The sequence below is a fragment of the Camelina sativa genome, chromosome 19 (genome assembly GCF_000633955.1).
Source record: "Camelina sativa cultivar DH55 chromosome 19, Cs, whole genome shotgun sequence".
NCBI lineage: Eukaryota > Viridiplantae > Streptophyta > Magnoliopsida > Brassicales > Brassicaceae > Camelina > Camelina sativa.
In genome coordinates, this window is record NC_025703.1 from 1,621,395 (window position 1) to 1,642,327 (window position 20,933).

The 20,933-nt window shown below is 39.0% G+C and overlaps 7 protein-coding genes across 9 annotated transcripts; 3 read left to right on the forward strand and 4 right to left on the reverse strand.

The window, feature by feature from the left end:
* On the forward strand, positions 131 to 4,020 carry LOC104764089. The gene is made up of 4 exons (XM_010487538.2): positions 131 to 540; positions 879 to 990; positions 1,223 to 3,614; positions 3,702 to 4,020. The coding sequence occupies exon 3, from the start codon at positions 1,319 to 1,321 to the stop codon at positions 3,584 to 3,586; it is 2,268 nt and encodes a 755-aa protein (XP_010485840.1). The 5' UTR covers positions 131 to 540; positions 879 to 990; positions 1,223 to 1,318; the 3' UTR covers positions 3,587 to 3,614; positions 3,702 to 4,020.
* Positions 3,873 to 6,190, reverse strand: LOC104764088 (protein ACCELERATED CELL DEATH 6-like). The gene is made up of 4 exons (XM_010487537.2): positions 6,122 to 6,190; positions 5,452 to 6,050; positions 4,793 to 5,310; positions 3,873 to 4,686 (listed from the first exon to the last, which is right to left on the reverse strand). The coding sequence occupies exons 2-4, from the start codon at positions 6,044 to 6,046 to the stop codon at positions 4,057 to 4,059; spliced, it is 1,743 nt and encodes a 580-aa protein (XP_010485839.1). The 5' UTR covers positions 6,047 to 6,050; positions 6,122 to 6,190; the 3' UTR covers positions 3,873 to 4,056.
* On the reverse strand, positions 6,389 to 10,858 carry LOC104764090 (flowering locus K homology domain). Its single transcript, XM_010487540.2, has 7 exons — positions 10,683 to 10,858; positions 9,350 to 10,094; positions 7,933 to 8,179; positions 7,556 to 7,704; positions 7,199 to 7,471; positions 6,871 to 7,068; positions 6,389 to 6,762 (listed from the first exon to the last, which is right to left on the reverse strand). The coding sequence occupies exons 2-7, from the start codon at positions 10,082 to 10,084 to the stop codon at positions 6,592 to 6,594; spliced, it is 1,773 nt and encodes a 590-aa protein (XP_010485842.1). The 5' UTR covers positions 10,085 to 10,094; positions 10,683 to 10,858; the 3' UTR covers positions 6,389 to 6,591.
* On the reverse strand, positions 11,367 to 12,600 carry LOC104764091 (uncharacterized protein At2g34160-like). The gene is made up of 5 exons (XM_010487541.2): positions 12,328 to 12,600; positions 12,109 to 12,157; positions 11,956 to 12,018; positions 11,805 to 11,869; positions 11,367 to 11,725 (listed from the first exon to the last, which is right to left on the reverse strand). Exons 1-5 carry the CDS (start codon positions 12,481 to 12,483, stop codon positions 11,582 to 11,584), a joined length of 477 nt encoding a protein of 158 aa, XP_010485843.1. The 5' UTR covers positions 12,484 to 12,600; the 3' UTR covers positions 11,367 to 11,581.
* Positions 14,393 to 16,772, forward strand: LOC104764092 (protein WVD2-like 1). 3 transcript variants are annotated; one of them, XM_010487542.1, is made up of 7 exons: positions 14,393 to 14,635; positions 15,156 to 15,393; positions 15,528 to 15,619; positions 15,717 to 15,807; positions 15,941 to 16,012; positions 16,093 to 16,203; positions 16,293 to 16,772. In XM_010487542.1, exons 2-7 carry the CDS (start codon positions 15,160 to 15,162, stop codon positions 16,557 to 16,559), a joined length of 867 nt encoding a protein of 288 aa, XP_010485844.1. In that variant the 5' UTR covers positions 14,393 to 14,635; positions 15,156 to 15,159; the 3' UTR covers positions 16,560 to 16,772. The 3 variants fall into 3 exon arrangements, with proteins under 3 accessions (XP_010485844.1, XP_019096298.1, XP_019096297.1); XM_019240753.1 differs by having other exon boundaries at positions 15,531 to 15,619; XM_019240752.1 differs by lacking the exon at positions 14,393 to 14,635 and having other exon boundaries at positions 15,148 to 15,393.
* On the reverse strand, positions 17,139 to 18,139 carry LOC104764093 (glycine-rich RNA-binding protein blt801-like). The gene has a single exon (XM_010487543.2). The coding sequence runs from the start codon at positions 18,071 to 18,073 to the stop codon at positions 17,546 to 17,548; it is 528 nt and encodes a 175-aa protein (XP_010485845.1). The 5' UTR covers positions 18,074 to 18,139; the 3' UTR covers positions 17,139 to 17,545.
* Positions 18,385 to 20,892, forward strand: LOC104764094. Its single transcript, XM_010487544.2, has 8 exons — positions 18,385 to 18,787; positions 18,946 to 19,218; positions 19,310 to 19,436; positions 19,524 to 19,585; positions 19,667 to 19,873; positions 19,958 to 20,079; positions 20,158 to 20,296; positions 20,422 to 20,892. The coding sequence occupies exons 1-8, from the start codon at positions 18,413 to 18,415 to the stop codon at positions 20,578 to 20,580; spliced, it is 1,464 nt and encodes a 487-aa protein (XP_010485846.1). The 5' UTR covers positions 18,385 to 18,412; the 3' UTR covers positions 20,581 to 20,892.

The following is a 20,933-nucleotide window of genomic DNA, read 5'->3' on the forward strand; positions in this document are numbered from 1 at the left end:
CACATACCTAACAAAATTAAATAAAAATAGTCATTTTTGGAGGTATATTGAAATCCAAAATCAATAAATAGTTTTTCAGAGTGAGTTGGGCCTTCTAGTGTTGGGGACTTGTAAAATCTATATAGAAGGGGGAGGGGGGGGGCAAGTCTGTAAATAGTAGGAAACGGGAAGGGCAACGAGAGACAGACAAAAAAAGAAAAAGACAAAAAAGGGCTCGAGGGAAGAAGAAGGCAACGTGTAAATAAGGCATCATCAGGCAGAGTGGAGGAGGAAACCTAAAAAGTGTCTGCCTCTTCTGCCCCTTCTGTAAATTCCCAATCCGACCCTTTCTCAATCTTCTTCTCCGTGTTTGCCCCTCCCTCCCTTCCTTCCTTCCTTCCTTCCTTCCTTGCCCCGATTTCTTCCTTCCCTCGATTCTCTTTCTTTTTTTTTACCCGCCAAAATCACTTCTCTAACGGCTCCTTCCTCCAATTTTTGGATCCGTGGCCTTGGTTTAGGTCTTTCTCGCTCTTATTGGTTGATACCCAGATTCTGATTCAAGTGAGTTTTACTAGTTTTTAAGCTAAAGTTTCGATTTTTATATTTTGTATTTCTTTCTCTTCCTGGTTGTGTGTATCACTTATTTTTTTGTTTATTTCTTCTGATGAGCTCAGATCTTTGAGTAAAATTCATCTTAGCTGATTAAAGATTTCGTTTTTGACTTACACAACTTAGTCAAATTTCGAATCTTTGCTTATGATAGAGAGTGAATCTGAATAGTGTCGATTTTGAGATTTGGACAACGTGAAAGTCGTGTCTTTTTTTGCCTAATTTTACTCGTCTCTGTCAAGATTTTGTTCACTCACGTTAGTGTTTTTTTTCGACTCTGCTTTTTGTAGCTCCCATCATCCGATCTGTCTGAAGAAGAGTAAGTTACTGTCTTTTCGTTGTGCAAAAATTGAGAGGATGCAGACTATTAAGCTATATGATGACCATTTCCGTTTTCTCTCTGTAAGTCTTTAAATGTTTGTTATATTTCACTTCATATTGATATGTCATCTGTGATGCTTTGGTCTCTATCGTGGGGGATCTGAACCATAACTTGACGTCACGAGTCACTTTCAATATCTTTTGTCTTTTCTGGACTTTTTTTTTTGTTTTTACTTGGGTTGTATCATTCTTAGTCTTTTTGAGTTGGTATATATAGTGTTTAGTTGTCTGATAGAGCGTTCTGTTAATACAGGTACTGATAGAGCGAGAGGATTAGTTTCTGTTTTTTTTTTCCACGAGTTGGGTTGTTTTGAAGCAGTGTGTTGTTTAAAAAGAGATTGCGTCAGCAATGGCGAATCGTGATTTAATGCTTGGACAGAATCGTAATATCGGTGGTATTGGTCAGGGTCAATCTCTGGTGCTTGGTCACAACAACCACAGTCTAGGGCTTGGTCAAAACCATGATGTGGAGTTAGGTCGTCACAATATGGATTTAGGACATGGTCATCATGATCATGAAATTGATTTAGGACACCCTCATGATGATCATGAGCTAGGCTTAGGAAATGGCGAAGATCAGGATGGAGAGGATCATCATCATCATCAACATCATCACGACTATATGAACGAGAATGAAATCTCTGTGGATCAAAAGCCTGGACACGACGATGTTGATCCCGACCTGGTTCTTTCCACGCAAAACCATGACTTTTCGTTGTCTGATAATAATAATCAGTTGGTGGTTGGGGAAAACCATGAACTAGATGACAACCTTGAATTAGCCGTTGATTCAAGTCATGAACTTGAAATTGATCATCATGGTGATATGGTTATGGTTAGCACTCCGGTTCAAGCCCGAGCTCTTACTGCTGACATGACTTACCAACTTACTGTTGGGCAAGAGTTTCCAGATGTGAAAAGCTGCCGTAGAGCGTTGAGAGATATGGCGATTGCTCTTCATTTCGAAATGCAGACAATAAAATCTGACAAAACTCGTTTCACAGCTAAGTGTTCGAGTGAAGGATGTCCATGGAGAGTTCACGCTGCAAAGCTCCCTGGGGTTCCAACTTTCACTATCAGGACGATACATGAAAGCCATAGCTGTGGAGGTATAAATCATTTGGGACACCAACAAGCTTCAGTTCAGTGGGTTGCTACCTCGGTTGAGCAACGGCTTCGTGAGAATCCGAATTGTAAACCTAAAGAGATTCTTGAAGAGATACATCGTGTTCACGGGATCACCTTATCGTACAAACAAGCTTGGCGTGGTAAAGAAAGAATCATGGCGACCATGCGTGGTTCTTTTGAAGAAGGGTATCGTTTACTTCCTCAATACTGTGAGCAGGTTAAAAGGACGAATCCGGGAAGCATTGCTTCGGTTTATGGAAGTCCAGCTGATAATTGCTTCCAACGTCTCTTCATATCGTTTCAAGCTTCAATTTATGGGTTTCTAAACGCTTGTCGACCACTTCTTGGATTGGACAGGACATATTTGAAGAGCAAGTATTTAGGTACGTTGCTTCTCGCTACTGGATTTGATGGAGATGGTGCTTTGTTTCCGTTGGCGTTTGGGATTGTAGATGAAGAGAATGATGAGAACTGGATGTGGTTTTTGTGTGAGCTTCATAACCTTCTTGAAACCAATACTGAGAATATGCCTAGACTCACGATTTTGTCTGATAGACAAAAGGGAATAGTAGAAGGCGTGGAACAGAATTTTCCAACTGCGTTTCACGGTTTTTGTATGCGGCATTTGAGTGAAAGCTTCCGGAAGGAGTTTAACAACACAATGTTAGTCAATTATCTGTGGGAAGCTGCTCAAGCTCTAACGGTGATCGAGTTTGAAGCCAAAATACTCGAAATTGAAGAGGTTTCTCAAGATGCAGCTTACTGGATCCGTCGTATCCCTCCTCGGTTATGGGCTACAGCGTATTTTGAAGGACAAAGGTTTGGACATTTAACTGCAAATATAGTTGAATCCCTGAACTCATGGATCGCTGAAGCATCTGGACTTCCAATCATTCAGATGATGGAATGCATCAGGAGACAACTTATGACTTGGTTTAACGAACGGCGTGAAACCAGTATGCAATGGACTTCAATACTCGTACCAACAGCTGAGCGGCGTGTCGCCGAGGCTCTTGAGCTTGCAAGAACTTATCAGGTGCTTCGAGCCAATGAAGCTGAGTTTGAAGTTATATCTCATGAAGGAAACAACATTGTGGATATTAGGAACCGGTGTTGTCTATGTCGGGGTTGGCAGTTATACGGTTTACCTTGTGCACATGCCGTAGCAGCTCTTCTTTCTTGTAGACAGAATGTTCATCGGTTCACTGAGAGCTGTTTCACTGTGGCTACTTATAGGAAGACTTATTCTCAGACGATTCATCCTATTCCAGATAAAAGTCTTTGGAGAGAGCTTTCTGATGGAGATCTAAGCGTGAATAAAGCTGCTCTTGAGGTTATTATAAACCCTCCAAAGTCTCTGAGACCGCCTGGTAGGCCGAGGAAAAGACGGGTTCGAGCTGAAGATAGAGGACGAGTGAAGCGGGTTGTCCATTGTAGCCGGTGTAACCAGACCGGACATTTCAGAACCACTTGTGCTGCACCCATTTGATATGCAACGAACTCTGTATCTCTTACCTGTAAGTTTCTTAGCTGCTTTTGGATAAATGTTAGTGTCCTAATTGACTTCACAGATCTGATTTGTCTGTTGATTTATCTTGGGACAGGAACAATACTGTGGACTGAGCAAGTTATCGGAACAGAGGCGAAAACTGCAGGAGTCAACTCTGTTCTATGTACTGTAAAAATTTCCAAGATTCCAGGCGATAGAAGGACAGTAACACCTGAAGATCATTGCCTGTTTGTTGAATCCCTTTTTACTTAGTTTATATGCTTAGCTCGAGCATAATGTTACGCATAAACTCCCTTCTTTTTCCTGTAATTCCTGAGGTCAGATTGTACTTTCATTACTTTGTACTCTATGTAGCTTTGAACCAAAAAGAACTCGATTATTATTATTATCACTCGGTACGAAGTGTTATGTAATTCTCATTGTTTTTTTCATTACAATTCAAATAAAAATCAGTCTTGTACCAGAATATGGAACAATGAGTTCCCAAAGATTAATTTCCTGAAAAACTGGCGAGGTCGTCCGAGGCCAAGGACGTAGCTGCCGCGTGGATCAAGGAACCAGTAGATGAAACCGTGCAAGATGAAGAGTCCAGCCATCAAGAAAGGTAAGACGGCTAATTCTCTCGACTTGGACGAAATTAGATACATCCCTGAGACAAATGCAGACGTCATTGCAATCAGTGACACAACCATTAGCAGGGCAGACATGTAGAGGAAAGCAGAGCGGGCGCGAAACCCATCTCGCGACGCATAGAACAAGAAATAGACTGTGGCTACAGAGAAGCAGAAGGCGATTGTGTCAAACACCAAGAAACATTTGAAAGCTGCTTTTTCCATCAATGCAGGTGTACCGTCTGGTTTGTAACCACCAGGTAACTGGAATGCCGCAGCAAACGCTACGGTTGCAACAAGAACCGCGACTAGCAAATGAACCTCGTACATTGCACCATCATTTCTCGTATTGCTCTCTTCAATATCTGTCTTTTCCTGCTTCTTCTCTGTCTCTATGTTCTGTCGCTGAGTAGGTTGTTTGTAGTATCTTTGCAGTGCATAGTATGCCATCGCCACCTTGAAACCAATCTGAATAAAGCGAAATCATGGGGATGCACACCTTAATATAAGAATATTCTCGCTTTCAAGCTAGTTTTTATGGGGACATATTGAGCGAGGAAGCAATGTAATGTACCTCTTGCTTCTGAGAGTAGAAGAGTTCTGCAGCGGTGAAGTGATTATGGTTCATAACATGCTTATCGACTCGCTTCTTTCGCAGAAAAAGTAGCAATATGGAGTAACATTTGTAAATAACCGATAGATGGAGAGGTGTGTTTCCATCTACATCGCTTTCGTTCAACAGATGAAGAGAAATCTCCGGCATCTCTAGAATACAGTGAATGATTCCTCTTTGTCCTGATATGACTGCAGAGTGAAGAGATGTTCTGCCTTTGCAATCAAGTAGCTCCCAAACATAAGGACAGCTACGAACAAGCTCTCTATAAGCCTCAATTTGACCAGTAGACGCCGCTAGATGAAGCGGACATTGTCCTTCCTTATCAGATATATAAGCAGCCGAACTATCTTGTTGAAGCAAGAGCCGAGTTATCGCAGTTTTGCCTAGCCATACCGAATAATGCAGAGGTGTCCATCCAATAAAATCAACTTCTCTGATCATTTCTGGTCTTGTCTCAATCAGTTTTCTCATGACACCTTGACCAAAAACAACAAACTTTACATGTTATGAATCCAACATTGGAACGCAAAATGCAACTCAGAGTTATATGAGTTGGAAGTTCATGAAACTTAACACGGACATAACTGCAAATCGGATCAGTTTCAAAAGAGGATTACCAGTGCTGACATTGGCGGAATTCAAAGCGGCATGCAAAGCATTCATACCTTTAGGCCCTTTACCGGAGGCCAAAGGAAAGCTTTCCAAAATATGATCAGCAATGTCGAAACTCCCTCTTTCAATAGCCAAGTACAGAGGAGATTCGCTATTAGTCATATGTAACAACCCTGTGTCTTTTTCAACAAAGAGCTTAGCTACATCAACGTGTCCATTCTTTAATGCAACATTTAATGCTGTATCGTTTTGCTTGTTAGTTATCCTCAGTAGCTGCTTCTGTGTGTTGGTTATTCCCTGGTGTTCGACATCTGAAGTTACTTGATTGGCTGAACTGACAAGAAGTTTCGAAATTTCGAAGGAACCGATACTAGCTGCCACGTGTAGAGGTGTGTCTCCATTGTTGTTCTCTTTGAGGAGGAGTGATGGGCAAAGATCAAGTAAGGCAGCGGTGAAATCCAGCCTCTGGTGCTTAGCTGCAACATGAAGAACGTTGTTGTTTTGTGGCGTTACCTTCTCGAAATCTGATTGGTGAAATGTGGTAAGATCAAGGAGATTAGTGTCCCCTTTAGCCGCAGCTTCAAGCAATCTCCAGTCCATGCTTCTGCAACCAAACACAGTAATGTGAAGAAGTCTCAAGAATGAATCTAAATCAAGTAGGTTACCAAAATATACATGTGAAGAGGAATCTTTTGGAGAGGAAGGACAAAAGAGAAGTCAGATTGAGGCTTTCTACCACATAACATTTCGAGAGAAGTCGGATTTTTTTAAGTCTTGTAAAATTGTTGACTGACTTCGCCCTATGTCGTCAACTCCAAGTTTTTTTTGTTTTTTTCTGCTCTACTACTAATATTGAATGATATTACGGTTATTACATCTCTATCATCATCATTTGAAAATGCAATTACGATGATAGAACTCTCTTACGAAAAGAGAAAGAAAATCACCAAGTACATGATAACATAATCACTTTAAAAGTTATAACGATAATTCCGGGAAGACAAAATACTGGAGAATAAAAATATTAATTGATTCAAGAACCCCAAAGTGCTCGCTAATAACAACAAATACTCGATTAGGCATCTAGCGTTCTCACTCTTTTGCTTGCACCTAGTAAAACATCCTAAAGAAACTTAAATCTTTCATCAGTAACCGTAGCCTCCTGAGCTGTAATCCGTGGCGTATCCTCCAGGCGGGTTTGTTGGAGCCGCTGCGTAGACTGAGCCATGTGTTGCGTACGGGTTATAGCCTTGCTGCTCTGGTGCTACGGTTTGAGGCTGTGCTGGTGCCGGCGCTCCAGCTTCAGTCATGAAGTTCTGTCATAAACCACATTCAACAGTCAGATTTCATCGTCAAAAGACACCAGATACGAGGTTTTAAAGGTGACTATGGTTAAGAAATCTGGTGTGAGAATATATGGGTACCTGAATAAGCTGCATAGCAGTTTGGACTTGTGAGCCAGTTCCGCTAACCTCAACGGTCATTTCACCAGGTACTCCCCTGGTTTCCTGAATGGTTACTGTTGCTCCACTAAGACGCCTAGTGTAGCTTATGTTTGAACCTGATGTCCCAATTACAGCATCTGCGTAAGACAGTGGAATCTGCATTTGCTGTGTAACTTGCTGTAAAAAAAAAACAAATCCCCACACCAGTCAGATTTTCATGTAATTACTTATATACATACGTTGCAGTAGATTGAACAGTTAACTTCTAAGAAATCAACTTCACAGGTTGCAGAGATTGGATGAATACCTGAGCGACCATAGGTGGGGCCGATGATACGTGCACATTCATTGAAGGCTCTCTCCCATATGCAGATATACCTTGGTGCGGCTGTTTCTCCATTGGAGGGGGACGCATCTCAGGAGGAGGATAGTAACTATCATGTCTAGGAGGTGGTTGCATATACGGAGGTGGGTTGTGACCATAGCCTCCTCCGCCACCACTAGGGGGGTGACCTTGAGAAGGACCCCATGACTGGTGTGGTGGTGGCATATGATCCATTTGGCGAGTTGGCTTTTGCATCTGTTTAAAAAAGCAGAGTTAAGAGAAGAGTTTATAGAGACAAATGAGAAAATTTGCCAATGATCCAACGGAACCAAATATAACCTGATTTTCAAAGAATGGGATGATGCTACGATCAACCAAGAACTTTCTGAGATGTGATGCAATCAGTTCCAAGGCTTTATGAACACTTGTTGGTTCCCCAGCAACTTCAACAACCCTATCGTCTTGAAGAGCAAAAACAGGCAAATCCTCTACAAAAATCCACCATAATAAATTTCAGTTAGAATACCGATGGATGACGAATAAATGAAACATACACCAAAACAAAGTGTTGAAATTATTCTGAAGATACAATACAAAATTACCAGTTTCCATTACAAATAAGGGAAAATTAAGGAATAGTCCACAGCGTAAATGAAACCCAAAAACACAAAGCAAGAGAGAATTTTTTCAGCATGTAAATAGTGAAGAGAAGGAACCTGATCCAAGAACTCGGACTATACAACCGGATGCTTCTTGAATAGCTTTAACTGTTGCTCCCTGTTTTCCAATCAAACTTCCAGCCTGAGATGCTGGGACTAGTAATCTTGTTGACACCTTTGAAGCCGGAGGGGCTTGAGAAGCTTCACCATCCAAACCATCAACTATCCGCATGTGGACTCTAAGAAGGCCATCCATCGAAGGTGGTAGAGATGATTCGGGCTCTTCTTTACCAGAAACCATAACCTGCCAACAAAGAGGAAACAAGTAGACAACATTACCAAAAGAACTAAAACATTTCACAAACAGCGATCTTAGTTTCTATACCAATTATTATATTGGTGCCATATTCTCAAATCGTAAAAAAAATTCCAAAGAGGTACCGACTTAAATGCACTTTGACCAGTTAGATGTTTATTTCCTGTTATGAACTTTTAAAGTTATTACCCATGGTGATTAGGTTATCGCCTTTTTAAGATGCAATAGCAGCCATTACCAATCAACTAGACTTAAAAAAGCTCTTCCTAAACCCTTTTTCATGCAATCTTAAATTTTCTCTTTACGTAATTGTTGCCTAAACCATAACTATCGTCCACATATTGTTACATCCGGTTAAGCAGGTCCTTGCATGCTGCAGAAAGTCTGCAACAAGACATCAATCATCCAGGTACTGAAGTTACCAGAAAGAATGCAGAGATTCATGGCACTGAGGTTTATACAAGAAGAATCTTGCCTATTCGATAAACTTATCAGCACTTTGTAGTGCTCAAGGCTGAATCCTTGCCATCTGGCTTTGGTTCTTCGTATTTGAGACCTTACCGATGATTGAAATGTTGCCATAAAACTTGCAAGATAAAACCTGCACAGATTCATGGTGGTCACAGCAATAAAGGGGAACCCTACTCACATCTTATCAACTTCGTCGATTAACTTCCTCCTTTCACTTGAAGGAGATAAGCAGGCCTGCTGGTTACTATACTCGATACAGGCTTAGTTTACTAAGGTGGTTTCGCTTGGTGCACTATATTCTTCAACACTTTTTTAGCAGCTCAGGATCATACACTCAGCCCAAACTAAAACACTTTTCCGACATGAATTTGTTCATAACTTATTTGAGTTGATTGGGTGTGCAGTTTCCTATCTGTTTACTTATATATTTATTGAGGTCAAGGGGAGAATATGCAAAAGGGTTGAATTTAGGCTAAAAGTTCATGGCCTTTTACATTTTTAACAAAAACTAGAGCCTGAAAACTTTAGAGCAGTGACTTATACAGCCTAAAAGTGTATGTATTCTACTATATTAGTTTTCTTGTCATTAGGATTTTAGTTTTGGTTCAAGAGCATTATTTGACTAATAGCTGCAACTCAATATAGCATGAAATGTTAAGGCAATGAATAAAGGATTTAGAGACTTACAGCTCTTTCGGTTGTGCCTGGAGGACCATCAAGAATCTTTATTCGAGCCCTTGTCTCTTCAACTATTTTCTTAATGACATCACCTTTGCGACCAATGATGCTACCCACTTTCTGTGCAGGAACCAGCATGCGGAACACCGTCTCTCCGGGCCATCCCGGCCACCTCTTCTCCTCACCTCCAACTGTTGCACCTTCATCAGGCTCTGATTGCTGTAGAGGCTGCAGATGCTCAGGAATTCCTTCTTCATCTTCTACTTTATCTTGAACTTCATTACCATCATGATCTTGTGCCTCACCTTCCACCTGATACTGGGCCTGATCATGAGCCTCGTCTTGCAAGTGATACTGCTCCTGATCTTGTGGCTGGTATTGTAGGTCATCCTGCCGCTGATCTTGTGGCTGGTATTGTAGGTCATCTAGCGGCTGATCTTGTGGCTGGTATTGTAGGTCATCTAGCGGTTGCTCTTGGACTTCTTCATGAGCCTGGTCCTGCACATGGTATCCTTGATACTCTAACTGATCTTGAACCTCGTACTGCTGGGGTTCAAGAGTCTGTTCTTGTACCACGTACGGTGGAGGATCAAGAATCGGATCTTGAACCTGGTATTGTTGGTGATCAAGTGTCTCATCATGAACTTGGAACGGTATCCCATTATGCACCTCGTCTATACCTTGATCTGGTACCTGATCTCCATTGTGTGCAACAAAATTTTGCTGATCTTCAGCTTCAGACATTCCTGTAGCTCTGAAATAAAACAAACATACACATTAGCCCTGGTAGACATATACAAACAATAAAAGATCACTGGAGAGATTTCCGTTCCTCCTAAACGTAGATAAACTTCTAAGCAAGTGTTGGAAAACAAAATACGGCCAGAATTTAAAACAATGCATCACTAGCTTCGCTAAGAACATGCTAATTCAAAAAGCTAACATAGTAAGTATAACACATCTAGTTGCAGCTTCATATCAAAGGTGTCAACTCAAGCTAAGCTTATTTTGGCACTAGCAAGAACCAAGGAGTTGATGAAACTAGAGTGAGTATATCATAATTCAAGATACAACTAAACCCAATAAAGTTCATAGGACTAAACAAGATTACTTTTAGCACAAACGAGACCAACGCACAGATACAAACGGAACCCTCTAAATTTCGACCGGAGTACTTCGGAAACTCGAAATTTTTGATGGCCCGACTACAACAAGTTAATGGAAACCCTAGATTAACACAGCAAAAATATATACAGACTCAGAGAGGAACCCTAGAATTGCCAATTAAAAAGCATAGCCCAAAAGCTTGAAGTTAGGTTTGAAGTAAACATAGCGAACTTACGTGGTAGCGATGGAACCTTCAAACGCTAGTAGAGAGATTAACGGACACTCGATTCGAAGGAGGTTCGGCGGAGAAAGAGAGAGATTCCGGTAACAATGGAGGCGGGTGAAAATTATCTTAAAGTTGAGATCGAGAACTACTGCACTTTACTTTTATTACACTTTAATCCTTCTATTTTTAATAGCTTCTCGTTTTATAAACGGACAGAGCTCGACACAAGTTAGGTCGCATTTATATAATAGTAAGTCCAATTTGTATGGACCATTCGTCTGTTTATAAATAAGTTTTTATTTATTTCAATTTTGTATAGTTTAATTTATCTTAACTTTGTATTAGTGAAATTATTTAAATTTTGTTTTCGTCCACTTTGTATTGGTTTAATTTAATTCATAATTGTTTTGGCTTTTTCGTTATAAAGGAATTTTTTTTTCCTTCATCATATAATTGACTTAGACTCACAACCTTCGCAGCTGGGACATTTATTAATTAGAATTGAAGATTTTAATTTAATCGTATTTAATAGTTTAACTGTTAATAACTTGAATTATTTCCTTAATTTATTGCCACCCGTTTTTGTGCTTACTGCTTCGCATGTATTTTTAGTTTCCCTCAATTGAATGTTTCATTTTGTGCTATTTCTGCAAAAATTGTATGGAAAATATGTAATTTCGGAAGTTGGGAAAAAAATCATAGTAACATATTGTTTATCCATATTGTTCAAAATGCTAAACGGAAACAGAGAGTGAAGGTTACTGTATCTTGCTAAACTAACAATTACTATCATTCATAACTAGCGTATTATGTTCGATATATGTCACAAAAGAAACAAAAGCAGCAAAACATAGGGTACAAAGAAATCTTTTCCTTCTTCTGTAGTGTCCCTCACAACCGCTTCCATATTAGACCTCAGTAGCGGCGGCAACTTCTTGCGCTTTCTCATCCGCCTGCGTCTCTGCATTAGCTGCCTCCTCCGGGGTCTTGCCGTTGGTCACTGGTGGCACCAATGAGTCAAACTTGTCTGATTTGCCCAACACTATCTCAATCTGCAACCCACATACAGAAGTGAATATATGGATCACAATTAATAAACGTTCATATAAATATAATTAATATAGAACTTGCCTTTGCCTTCTGAACCATCCTTCCTTTGGTCTCATCTTTCATTCCCACAGTGGATGTTAGCACCTCTGTTGTTTAGCAGAATACAAAAACAGATTCTTGAGTTAAAACGAAAGATAACGGTTTACACAGCAAGAAAAGAGTTTTGACTCACTTTTCTCTGTAGCCATGCCATTGTTCTTCAAGATCTCAGAGATTGTCACCACAGTGGTGATTGCTATATACACGAAAAAAAATAAGATCATAAACCAATCGATCTGAACACATATCATATAAAAAGATTAAGTTACAGTAAGAGTCTTTTTACCCATTCGAAGTGCAGAAAGCTCAACCTCGTTGTATTGCTGAATGTACCTCTGCATCAAACGACCGAAACCAAAAGAAAAAAAATCAAACGCAATGCCAATTACATAAATTGCAGATTCTACAATCTGGATCCAATCGTTAAAGATCGATTCAGGATCAATACTGATCTGCTCTTGAAAAGTGTAGATCTGATGGAGAAAGTTAGAGTTACGATGATTACCTTGGCGAGGTTAACGTAAAAGAAGAGAGGCTTCTTGGTGTTGGAGACCTGGATCCTGTTCTTCTTGTGGGATTCAACAGTTGTGACCGGAGCGAGAACGATGTTCCTCTCCGATGGGATAGGTGCCGGAGCCGGTGTTGCTACTTCCATCGCCATCTTCGATCGATCACTCTCTTCGATTCTTTCAAAGTCTTCTTCGCTAGCTTCTCTCTCTCTCTCTGATCTCTCCCGTGAAACGTTGTGTGATCGCTTTTACGGTTGATATTGGTTAATTCTCGGATAATCAGAGAACCGTTGTGAGGCTTAACGGCATTTATATAGCAGTCGTAAAGCCAACGAAAGCGCGACACGTGTTCGTCTTCAAGCGGTTTGTTGACCGAGTAATAGAGCGAATACCGGATTGGTTCACCTCGCTTCGAGTATTGTAAATGACCAGATTATCCCCCGATGTTTGTGCGTCTATTATCAATCTAATTGGGCCTGAGGTAGCTTATAGGGCCTGGGATAGCAGCATATGTAATGGCCTTTGTTTCAATTAATATCTATATCATATATTTTACTATTAATCAAATATATTCGGTCTTGCGAAATAATAATATATACTTATAAAAAAATATTGACTTTTACAATTTGATGGATAATTTAAATGTTGATATAGTAATCATTTAATTTGCGTTATGAATCGAATAAATAGAGAGATTTTTTAAAATGAACTTCTTTATTTAGATAAATAATGTCAATGTTGAAAAATAGACCTTGGGCGACGATAAAGTCTATTATTATTATTATTAGTTTAAATGGTGATCCACTTTATTTCAAAAGAATCAGTTTCTTAATTTGATACTACTATAATACAGATACGGGTACGGGCAATCATCAAATTCAAATCATATACTATATTATTATGTTATCTCTTGTGTATATCATAGTTTCAAATATCAACCATTTTCGTTGAATGGTTTTGGTAGGCAAATAATAATAATATCTTTGATTTTGGGGACCAATTGATAAATTTGTTGGACCAACCGACCGATTTGGCTTTTTCCTGGTTAAAGAATTTTGCCGCCAAAAGGAAGAAAGAAGAAGATTTGCTCTGATGTTTGAGTTGCGACGTGGGTCCTACGTTTGTTTCAGTTGCAGACGTGGGTCCGTCCATGTACGTTATATTCAAAATTTGTATGTGTTTTGTTCTAAATTTCAAATTAAACATCAAAGGTGTTTATTGTGTTCTGTCGGAATCGGATGTTTCTAGTCTAGCAATTACTGTATTTTTCACTTTTTGATTTTTTTGTACATCTTATTAATTTTTGAATTAAAGAATGTTTTGACTTTTTAAAAAATATTACTAAATTCATTGTGTGTTGACAAAATTGTGCAGTATTTTGTAATTTTGTTGTGTTATTCAGGTTGCAAAAACAATGTGTGTGTGTGTGATTATTAGAGTTTTGACGTTTAAACAATGAAAAAGGCACACAAACGAATATTATCTTAGTAAATTTGTTTGCGACGTGGGGTCTTCTATGAGACTATGACTCTACTCTAGGCGTTCATAAGCTTATAATATACTTTAACAAAGCTGCAAAAATTTTGAAACAAAGTAGCGAGGGAAAGTACAAAAAAATTATTCTTGAGAATTGAACTCGAAAAAGGTATGAAGCATTTCTATGACTGGTATCACGTTAGTCGAGAGGTGGGTTATTAAATAAGTTACTACAACAACAAGTCACATTGGTATTTATGGTTTTTATTAAATGAGAAGGTATTTGTCACATTGGTATCCGTCTTGTGACTTTAAAACCCGCCATGATTATTTATGAGTTTTAATTTCCTTCTAAGATACTACTACTTCTACTGCTTAACAAATGATTACCGTGATTTACTGGTTTTTCAAGAAAATAAATTTAACTCAAAAACTAATAGCCACATTTTATAAAATCAAACAAGATTTACATTTCCTACGAAGTCGTACGTTTTCAATGTTTACGTCTTTAGGGTGTTCAAAAAAAAAATAAAGAAGCATGCGGTAAAAGCACCAAGAAAATCCAAAAATTAAAGCAAACTGTTTTTTTTTTTTAATTAAAAAAAAAATTTAGATTTGAAAAAAAATGAAAAGTCCCAATAAATACCAAGCTTAAACAAATCAAACACAAATCCAACAATAGTCACCGCCCCCTTAAGAGAGAGAACTTTGTTGTGGATAAAAAAGACATTCATTTCTATTTTGTCTGCAAGAATTCTCACGGGCCATCGGAGAGGAGACAGAGGTGGTGCACAAGGATCCTTCTTCCTCTATCCTCCTACAAGACTTGTAAGAAGATAACAAACGTTTTTTTTTTTTTTGGCATTTTTAATTAATTTTATCTTCTGTTTTTGGGTACACTCTTCTTCATCAAATTCTTGTTCTTTCTGTCAAAATTGCTTGCAAATTTGTTCGTTTACCCCTCATTATTTCCCATCTAGGTTTTTTTTTCTTTCAAATTTTACATTTTTAACAATTTGACTCTTTCCTCATCTGGGTTGTTGTTTATGCGTGTTGGTTTCAATTTTGAATTGTTCTTCCTGTGACTTTCTCTCTACAGTTTCCGCACCATTTAAGATTCGAAAATGTCATAACTTTGAACCAATCTCTGTTAATTATACAATCTAATTTTGCAATGTCAGATTAAAAAAAAAAAAAAAAAAGTTGCAAACTAAATAATAAAGATGAGATTTTGTTGTTGCTAGGGTAGAGAGAGAGAGAGAGAGAGCGAGAGAGAAAGTTAAAGGTGTAGATAAACCTGAGATCTTACAAATTGAATTGAAATCTTTGGTGGTTTGGATATGTGCAGTGGAATGGGAAGAGAAGTTGTTGAGGTTCTTATGGACAGAAACGCTGACGTTTTAAGCGCTAGAGTTCACGTTGCTCCTAAGATAGCTGCAGATGAGCCTGAGGAGGAATTTGAAGTCAAAGAATGCACAGAGGAGGAGAAGTCTCTTTCTGAGAACTCACCAAATGTCGCATCTGCTGACAGAATTGTAGCTCAAAAATCGCCTAAAACCCGTATTGGAAATGCTAAAGTTTCAAAGGTAATATACATCGGTTTTGAACAACTTGGAATTGTAAAACGCATTGTAGATGATAGGACTACGAGATGTGTAAATGATCGAGGCCTAAAGCAAAAACAAAAAAAAAATCCCATTTCTTTATGTTTTTTTTGCAGCAGGATGCTTCTCTTCTCGCGGTGAGGAAGCCATTGCAACCCGAGATCAAGAAGCATATCGATGATGATGATACTTGCTCCATCGCTTCTTCGTATCCTTTTACCTACTTTTTATATCTATTATATTTATATATGCGATGATGCTTAAGAAAACGACGACAATGTTACCTTAATGATATCTACTAACAGAGTGGCAACTTCAATGAGGATGGGTAAGTCAGTGACTTATGGAAGTGCTCCAACGTTTAGAAGTGCTGAACGTGCTGAGAAGCGCAAGGAGGTTAGTAAAATTATATTCAACCTTTCTGCTTCCTCAACTCAGTTTTTAGATCGAATAAGCTCTGCTCTAAAATGGGGACTCTCATATAATGTTAACTGATTGAATTTTTTTTGGTTGGGTCTGTGTGGTTTAGTATTACCAAAAGCTCGAGGAGAAAAACCAAGCGCTTGAAGCCGAAAGGAATGAGCTTGAACAAAGGCAAAAGGTAAAGTACACATTTCTGGTAGATACAGTTTTGTGTGTTTCTGGTTGTGAAGCTTCATGATTGATTTTAATGGTTTGCAGGAAGAACAAGAAGCGGCACTGAAACAACTAAGAAAGAATCTAAAGTTCAAGGCTAAACCCGTCCCCAACTTCTACTACGAAGCGCCTCCTGCAAAACCTGAGCTCAAGAAGGTATGTTTCGAACTATAATAAAACTCTCTTTTTCTTCAGACTCACTACTAGCTTTGTTCTTGTATAACTTACGTTATGTTTCTTTCTAGCTACCTCTGACGCGTCCCAAGTCGCCAAAACTGATCCTTTCTCGGAGAAAAAGCTTCAGCGACGCAATCACCTCATCTTCCCGTGAAGAGGTTCTGAAGACAGTCTCTAACCGGAACCGACACAGCACCGGAACAGTTCAGAACAAAGACGATCACAAGAGCAAGAACGCCAATGCTGCCCACGATAGCCCTCGATTCAGATCTGGCAAGGGCAAATCTGGATTGAAACCAGTGAACGAGTGTGCTGAAGAAGTTTGTGAGGCTTGAAAAGATATGATGAACGGTGGTGCTTTGTGTTGGTCTGTGTTTTTTACTCAAACTAACTTTCATCTTTCCGGAGAAAAAAAATTAAAATCAAAACAAAGACTCTTTGTTTTCCGGTTATTTCCGGTATATGTTTGGTTCACAATGTAACTTGTCTTTCTCAATTTTAACTTTATGTGGATTGATGAAGGAACGCCTAATGTTGAAATTTGTATATTTTTGAGTGTTGTTGGATTTAAATTTTAGTAGCTAAGATTATTTACCGAAGAAGTATTACTGTAGTTCTTGATTAATTGTTAGATTAGTAAGATTGAAATTGGTAAAGAAAAAGAATCATAACCTAACAACTAGCCCTGGGATTTCGGTTTGTTCGGTTTATTCGGTTCGGTTGATTCGGTTTTTCGGTTTTTTTTATTTTTGAAAATGTTGCCGAATTAAACCGAAATAAAATTCGGTTCGGTTTAGTTCGGTTCACGGTTATTTCGGTTTTTAGATTAAAAACCGAAATTTTGAGTTTTTTGTTTATATTTCGGTTCTCTGTTTTTTTTTTGGGCTGAGAAGAAATAAAATAACTAATACAAATCAAAAAACAAATGGGCCATCAAAACAAATATAAACGCAAGCCCAGAAAAGTATTTAAGCCTATAAACCCAACACCTAACTAAACTAAACAACGCTAATAAACTTGTCCCACATCGCTAACTTAAGTGGTCAATGTTTTGTTTATATATTACTCGGAAATAGAATTGTGGCAAAAGAATTTAAACCGACTGGTTCAATTCATAAAGCTTAAAAATTTTAGGGTTTATAATATTTCGGTTAACCGATCGGTTTCTTGAACCTAACCGATAACCGAATTTTAATTTTAGACGCTGCCGATCAAGTTTATTCGGTTCGGTATGTATCCAGAGAGCAAAGTAGCAAACCAGTGGGAAGCAAAACCGGTATCAAACAATTAACCTAAACCGGCAAAATCAAATAAAGAAACTCTAGAAAACCAAAACCAAACCGGCTAAAATCGATAAAACTAACCAATCGCTACCAGTTTCCCGACCGCCGCTTGAACGATGACCACCGTGGTGTGATCCGCCGCCATAAATCGGAATCGGACGTATTCCTCCTCCTATTCCTCTTCCGCGTGATCCTCCGCCAAAACTTCGTCCTCCTCCACCAAAACTACGTCCTCCTCCGCCGAAGCTGCCTCCACCTCTGCCTCCACCTCCTCCTCCGCCTCCCTTCTTAACAACGACGGCTAATTCCGTTAAATTCCGGGAGATCACATCACCTTCCGGCTTCGATTCGACTTCTTGAACCGGGGGATTGTCATGGTGTGGATCAGCGGAGGCTAGAGTTGTTGAAGATGCGGAGATCGCATGAGAAACACGGCGTTGCAGATGGAGAAAGATAAGAAAGTAAAAAACCAAAGTTGCTTTCTTTAAATCCATTAGTTTCTTTCTGTTTCTGTTTCTGTTTCTGAGTGAATTCTCTTGATTATATATATATATATATATATACATCTACCTAAATTATAAAGAACCGCGTGACTAATAGAATAGCAATTCTAATTTGATTACATTTTTAATATACCTTTTTTTTTTTTCCGGTGGAAAGAACTATATCCACAAGATATATATTTTGTTTCGACCCCATTTGTGTCTTTTTTGGTCTTAATCATATTCATATCCATGATTTCATACTTTTGAATTTTGATTGTCATATATAGGAAAAATCTAAAATAAAATAAAGTACAAAGAGAGGGTAAAACAGTCAATTTTTTTGGCTCCGAAATATATTTAAAAAAGGATAACAGATAAGTGAAGCATTTTAATCTCTTAGCCTCCCTCCAAAATTAAACCATGGCCACTTCTTTAGTTCCTCTGTCTTCTTCGTTTCTTCAACCTCTGAGACTCAAAACCCTAGCTAAACCCAGAAGCCCTGACTTATCATCCACCACCAGAACAATTACAACAACATGCGATTCACAGAAGAACACTGGGAAGTCAAACCCCAGCAGCAGAAACCCTAATTTCCAGAAACGGCGTCAGTCCTCCTCCAAGTATGGAACTTCTAGAAGGTCGATCCTCAAGAAATCCTTCTTACAAGAACAAGTTACTTTCAGCTCACGGGTCTCCGATGACCCCCACGTGGCGATTATCGGCGGCGGAATGGCGGGTTTGGTCTGCGCATTGAACCTGGAAGCTCGTGGCGTCCATTCCACTGTTTTCGATACGGTTCGTTCGTCAATTTGGTTCCTTTGGATACTTTCTAATCTGAATTGAAGTTTGGTTTAATGGGTACCGAGAAATTTCTGGTTTTTAAGTGTTTTTGCTGTTCAAAAGCCAAGCTTTAGGAGTTCAAATTGTGTGTTGTGTTTATGTCACTTATGTAGGGGATACATGGGTTAGGAGGAAGGCTTGGAACAAGGATTATTGAACCACAGGGACTAATTTTCGATCACGCTGCTCAATTCTTCACTGCAAATGATTCTCGTTTTATTCAATTGGTTGATGGTTGGTTAGAGAAAGGACTTGTTCGAGAGTGGAAAGGTGCTGTTGGAGAGCTTGAAATCGGAGGTAGCTTCTCACAGTTTCCTTCATCATCACCTCCTAGATATATTGCTGCTAATGGCATGCGATCTCTTGCTGATTCGTTGCTATTAGGGGTAAGATATGTTATCTCTCCTTCAGCAAAAAAATGAGTCTTTTGAAGATTTGTATGAGATGAAGTAAGTAATACTGGTTGATTGGTTGCAGAGTCAATTGGTGAATTTGGTGAGGCCTTGTTGGATTAGTAAGTTGGAACCACTTAATGGGATGTGGCATTTAAGTGAGAATGGAACACCTCGTGGTCAGTTTGATGTCATAGTCATTGCTCATAATGGTAAGAAAGCGTATCAGTTTCTCTCTTAATAGCTTCAGATGCTTTGTTATGTCTTCTTTTTATACGAATGGTTCACCTTTTGTTCAGGTAAATGTGCGAATCGCTTGCTTTCAGCATCAGGCTTGCCCCTAGTTGCAAAACAGATGAAGGTAGAATATATCTAACGGAACAGAAACTTTTTAAGTCCTGTGGCCTCTTCTGATACAATCCTTTTTTTTCTTTTGTTTTAGAAACTGGATCTGAGTTCAATATGGGCACTATTAGCAGCTTTTGATGATCCTCTTCCTACAGTAAACTTCGAGGGAGCGTTTGTGAAAGGAGTAGAATCATTGTCTTGGATGGGAAATAACTCTGCAAAGCTTGGAAATGGCCCATCTCCACATTGTTGGACTTTTTTCAGTACTGCTGCATATGGGAAACAGAACAAAGTTCCTCAGGTTAGTTTCTTCAGAGCTATAAAAAAAATAATGTCAAAACTGCAGAAATCAATCAAATGGTTTACCTTGCTCTCTTCCTCATAGGAAAACATCCCGACGGTCACGGCAGACAAAGTTAGAGCTGGTATGCTTCAAGGTGTGGAAATGGCATTGGGCTTGCCTGAAGGCTCCCTTCCTAAACCGGTTTATACGCGTCTCCAGCTATGGTAAGTAAAAGTTGTATTGACAGACAGTGCTAAAATGTTTGAAGATATTTGGTGTGATTCAATATTTTTTGTATACAGGGGAGCAGCTCTGCCAAAGAACACTCCTGCAGTTCCATGTATATTTGATCCACAGGGCCGTGCTGGTATATGCGGCGACTGGCTTCTCGGTTCTAACTTAGAATCTGCTGCTTTAAGCGGTGCAGCTTTAGGAAACCATGTAAGAAGCTTCCCTTGACTCGTCTTAAAACAAAAAGAATCTGTGTTCTTGTCTTTATTTGCGGATTCCAGAAGAAAAGATAACAAATATGTTTTGTTATTTTACTCCTCTTCTTTCCCCTGCAGATTGCGGAATTCTTGCAGAATGGTGATGCTAGTCCTGAAGAATTTGCAATCGGTTTACATGATAGGTTAAGTCCTCTTGCTGGTCATGATATTGGACAGTTTCCTGGTCTAACATCAGTTGGAGAAAAAGAAGAAGCTAATGCATATCAACTTCTGTGAATACATAAGTCTACTTTCACTTAACCAAGAAGCAAGAGACATTGATGCAAAGAAGTCTCGGAAAAGCTTACAGTGTCTTTAGCTTTCCACTTGCATTCTTCAGCCTTCTTCTCTGGTGGGCTAAACCATGACCGATTTGATATGCTCTATAAAAATATCAAAAGAAGCAGCTGAAAGTTTTGTTTAGGCTCTACAATCAATGGAAATAGCGAAAGTGTATTCGATTGTATCAGTATGACAGTCTTTTACTCTTTGGTGTTGTCATAAGGATTTCCATTACAGCAGAAAAATAAAAGAGTACCTTTCTGTTAAGTTTGTAAAATAGAAGGTTTGACTTGCAAATTCATAAAACG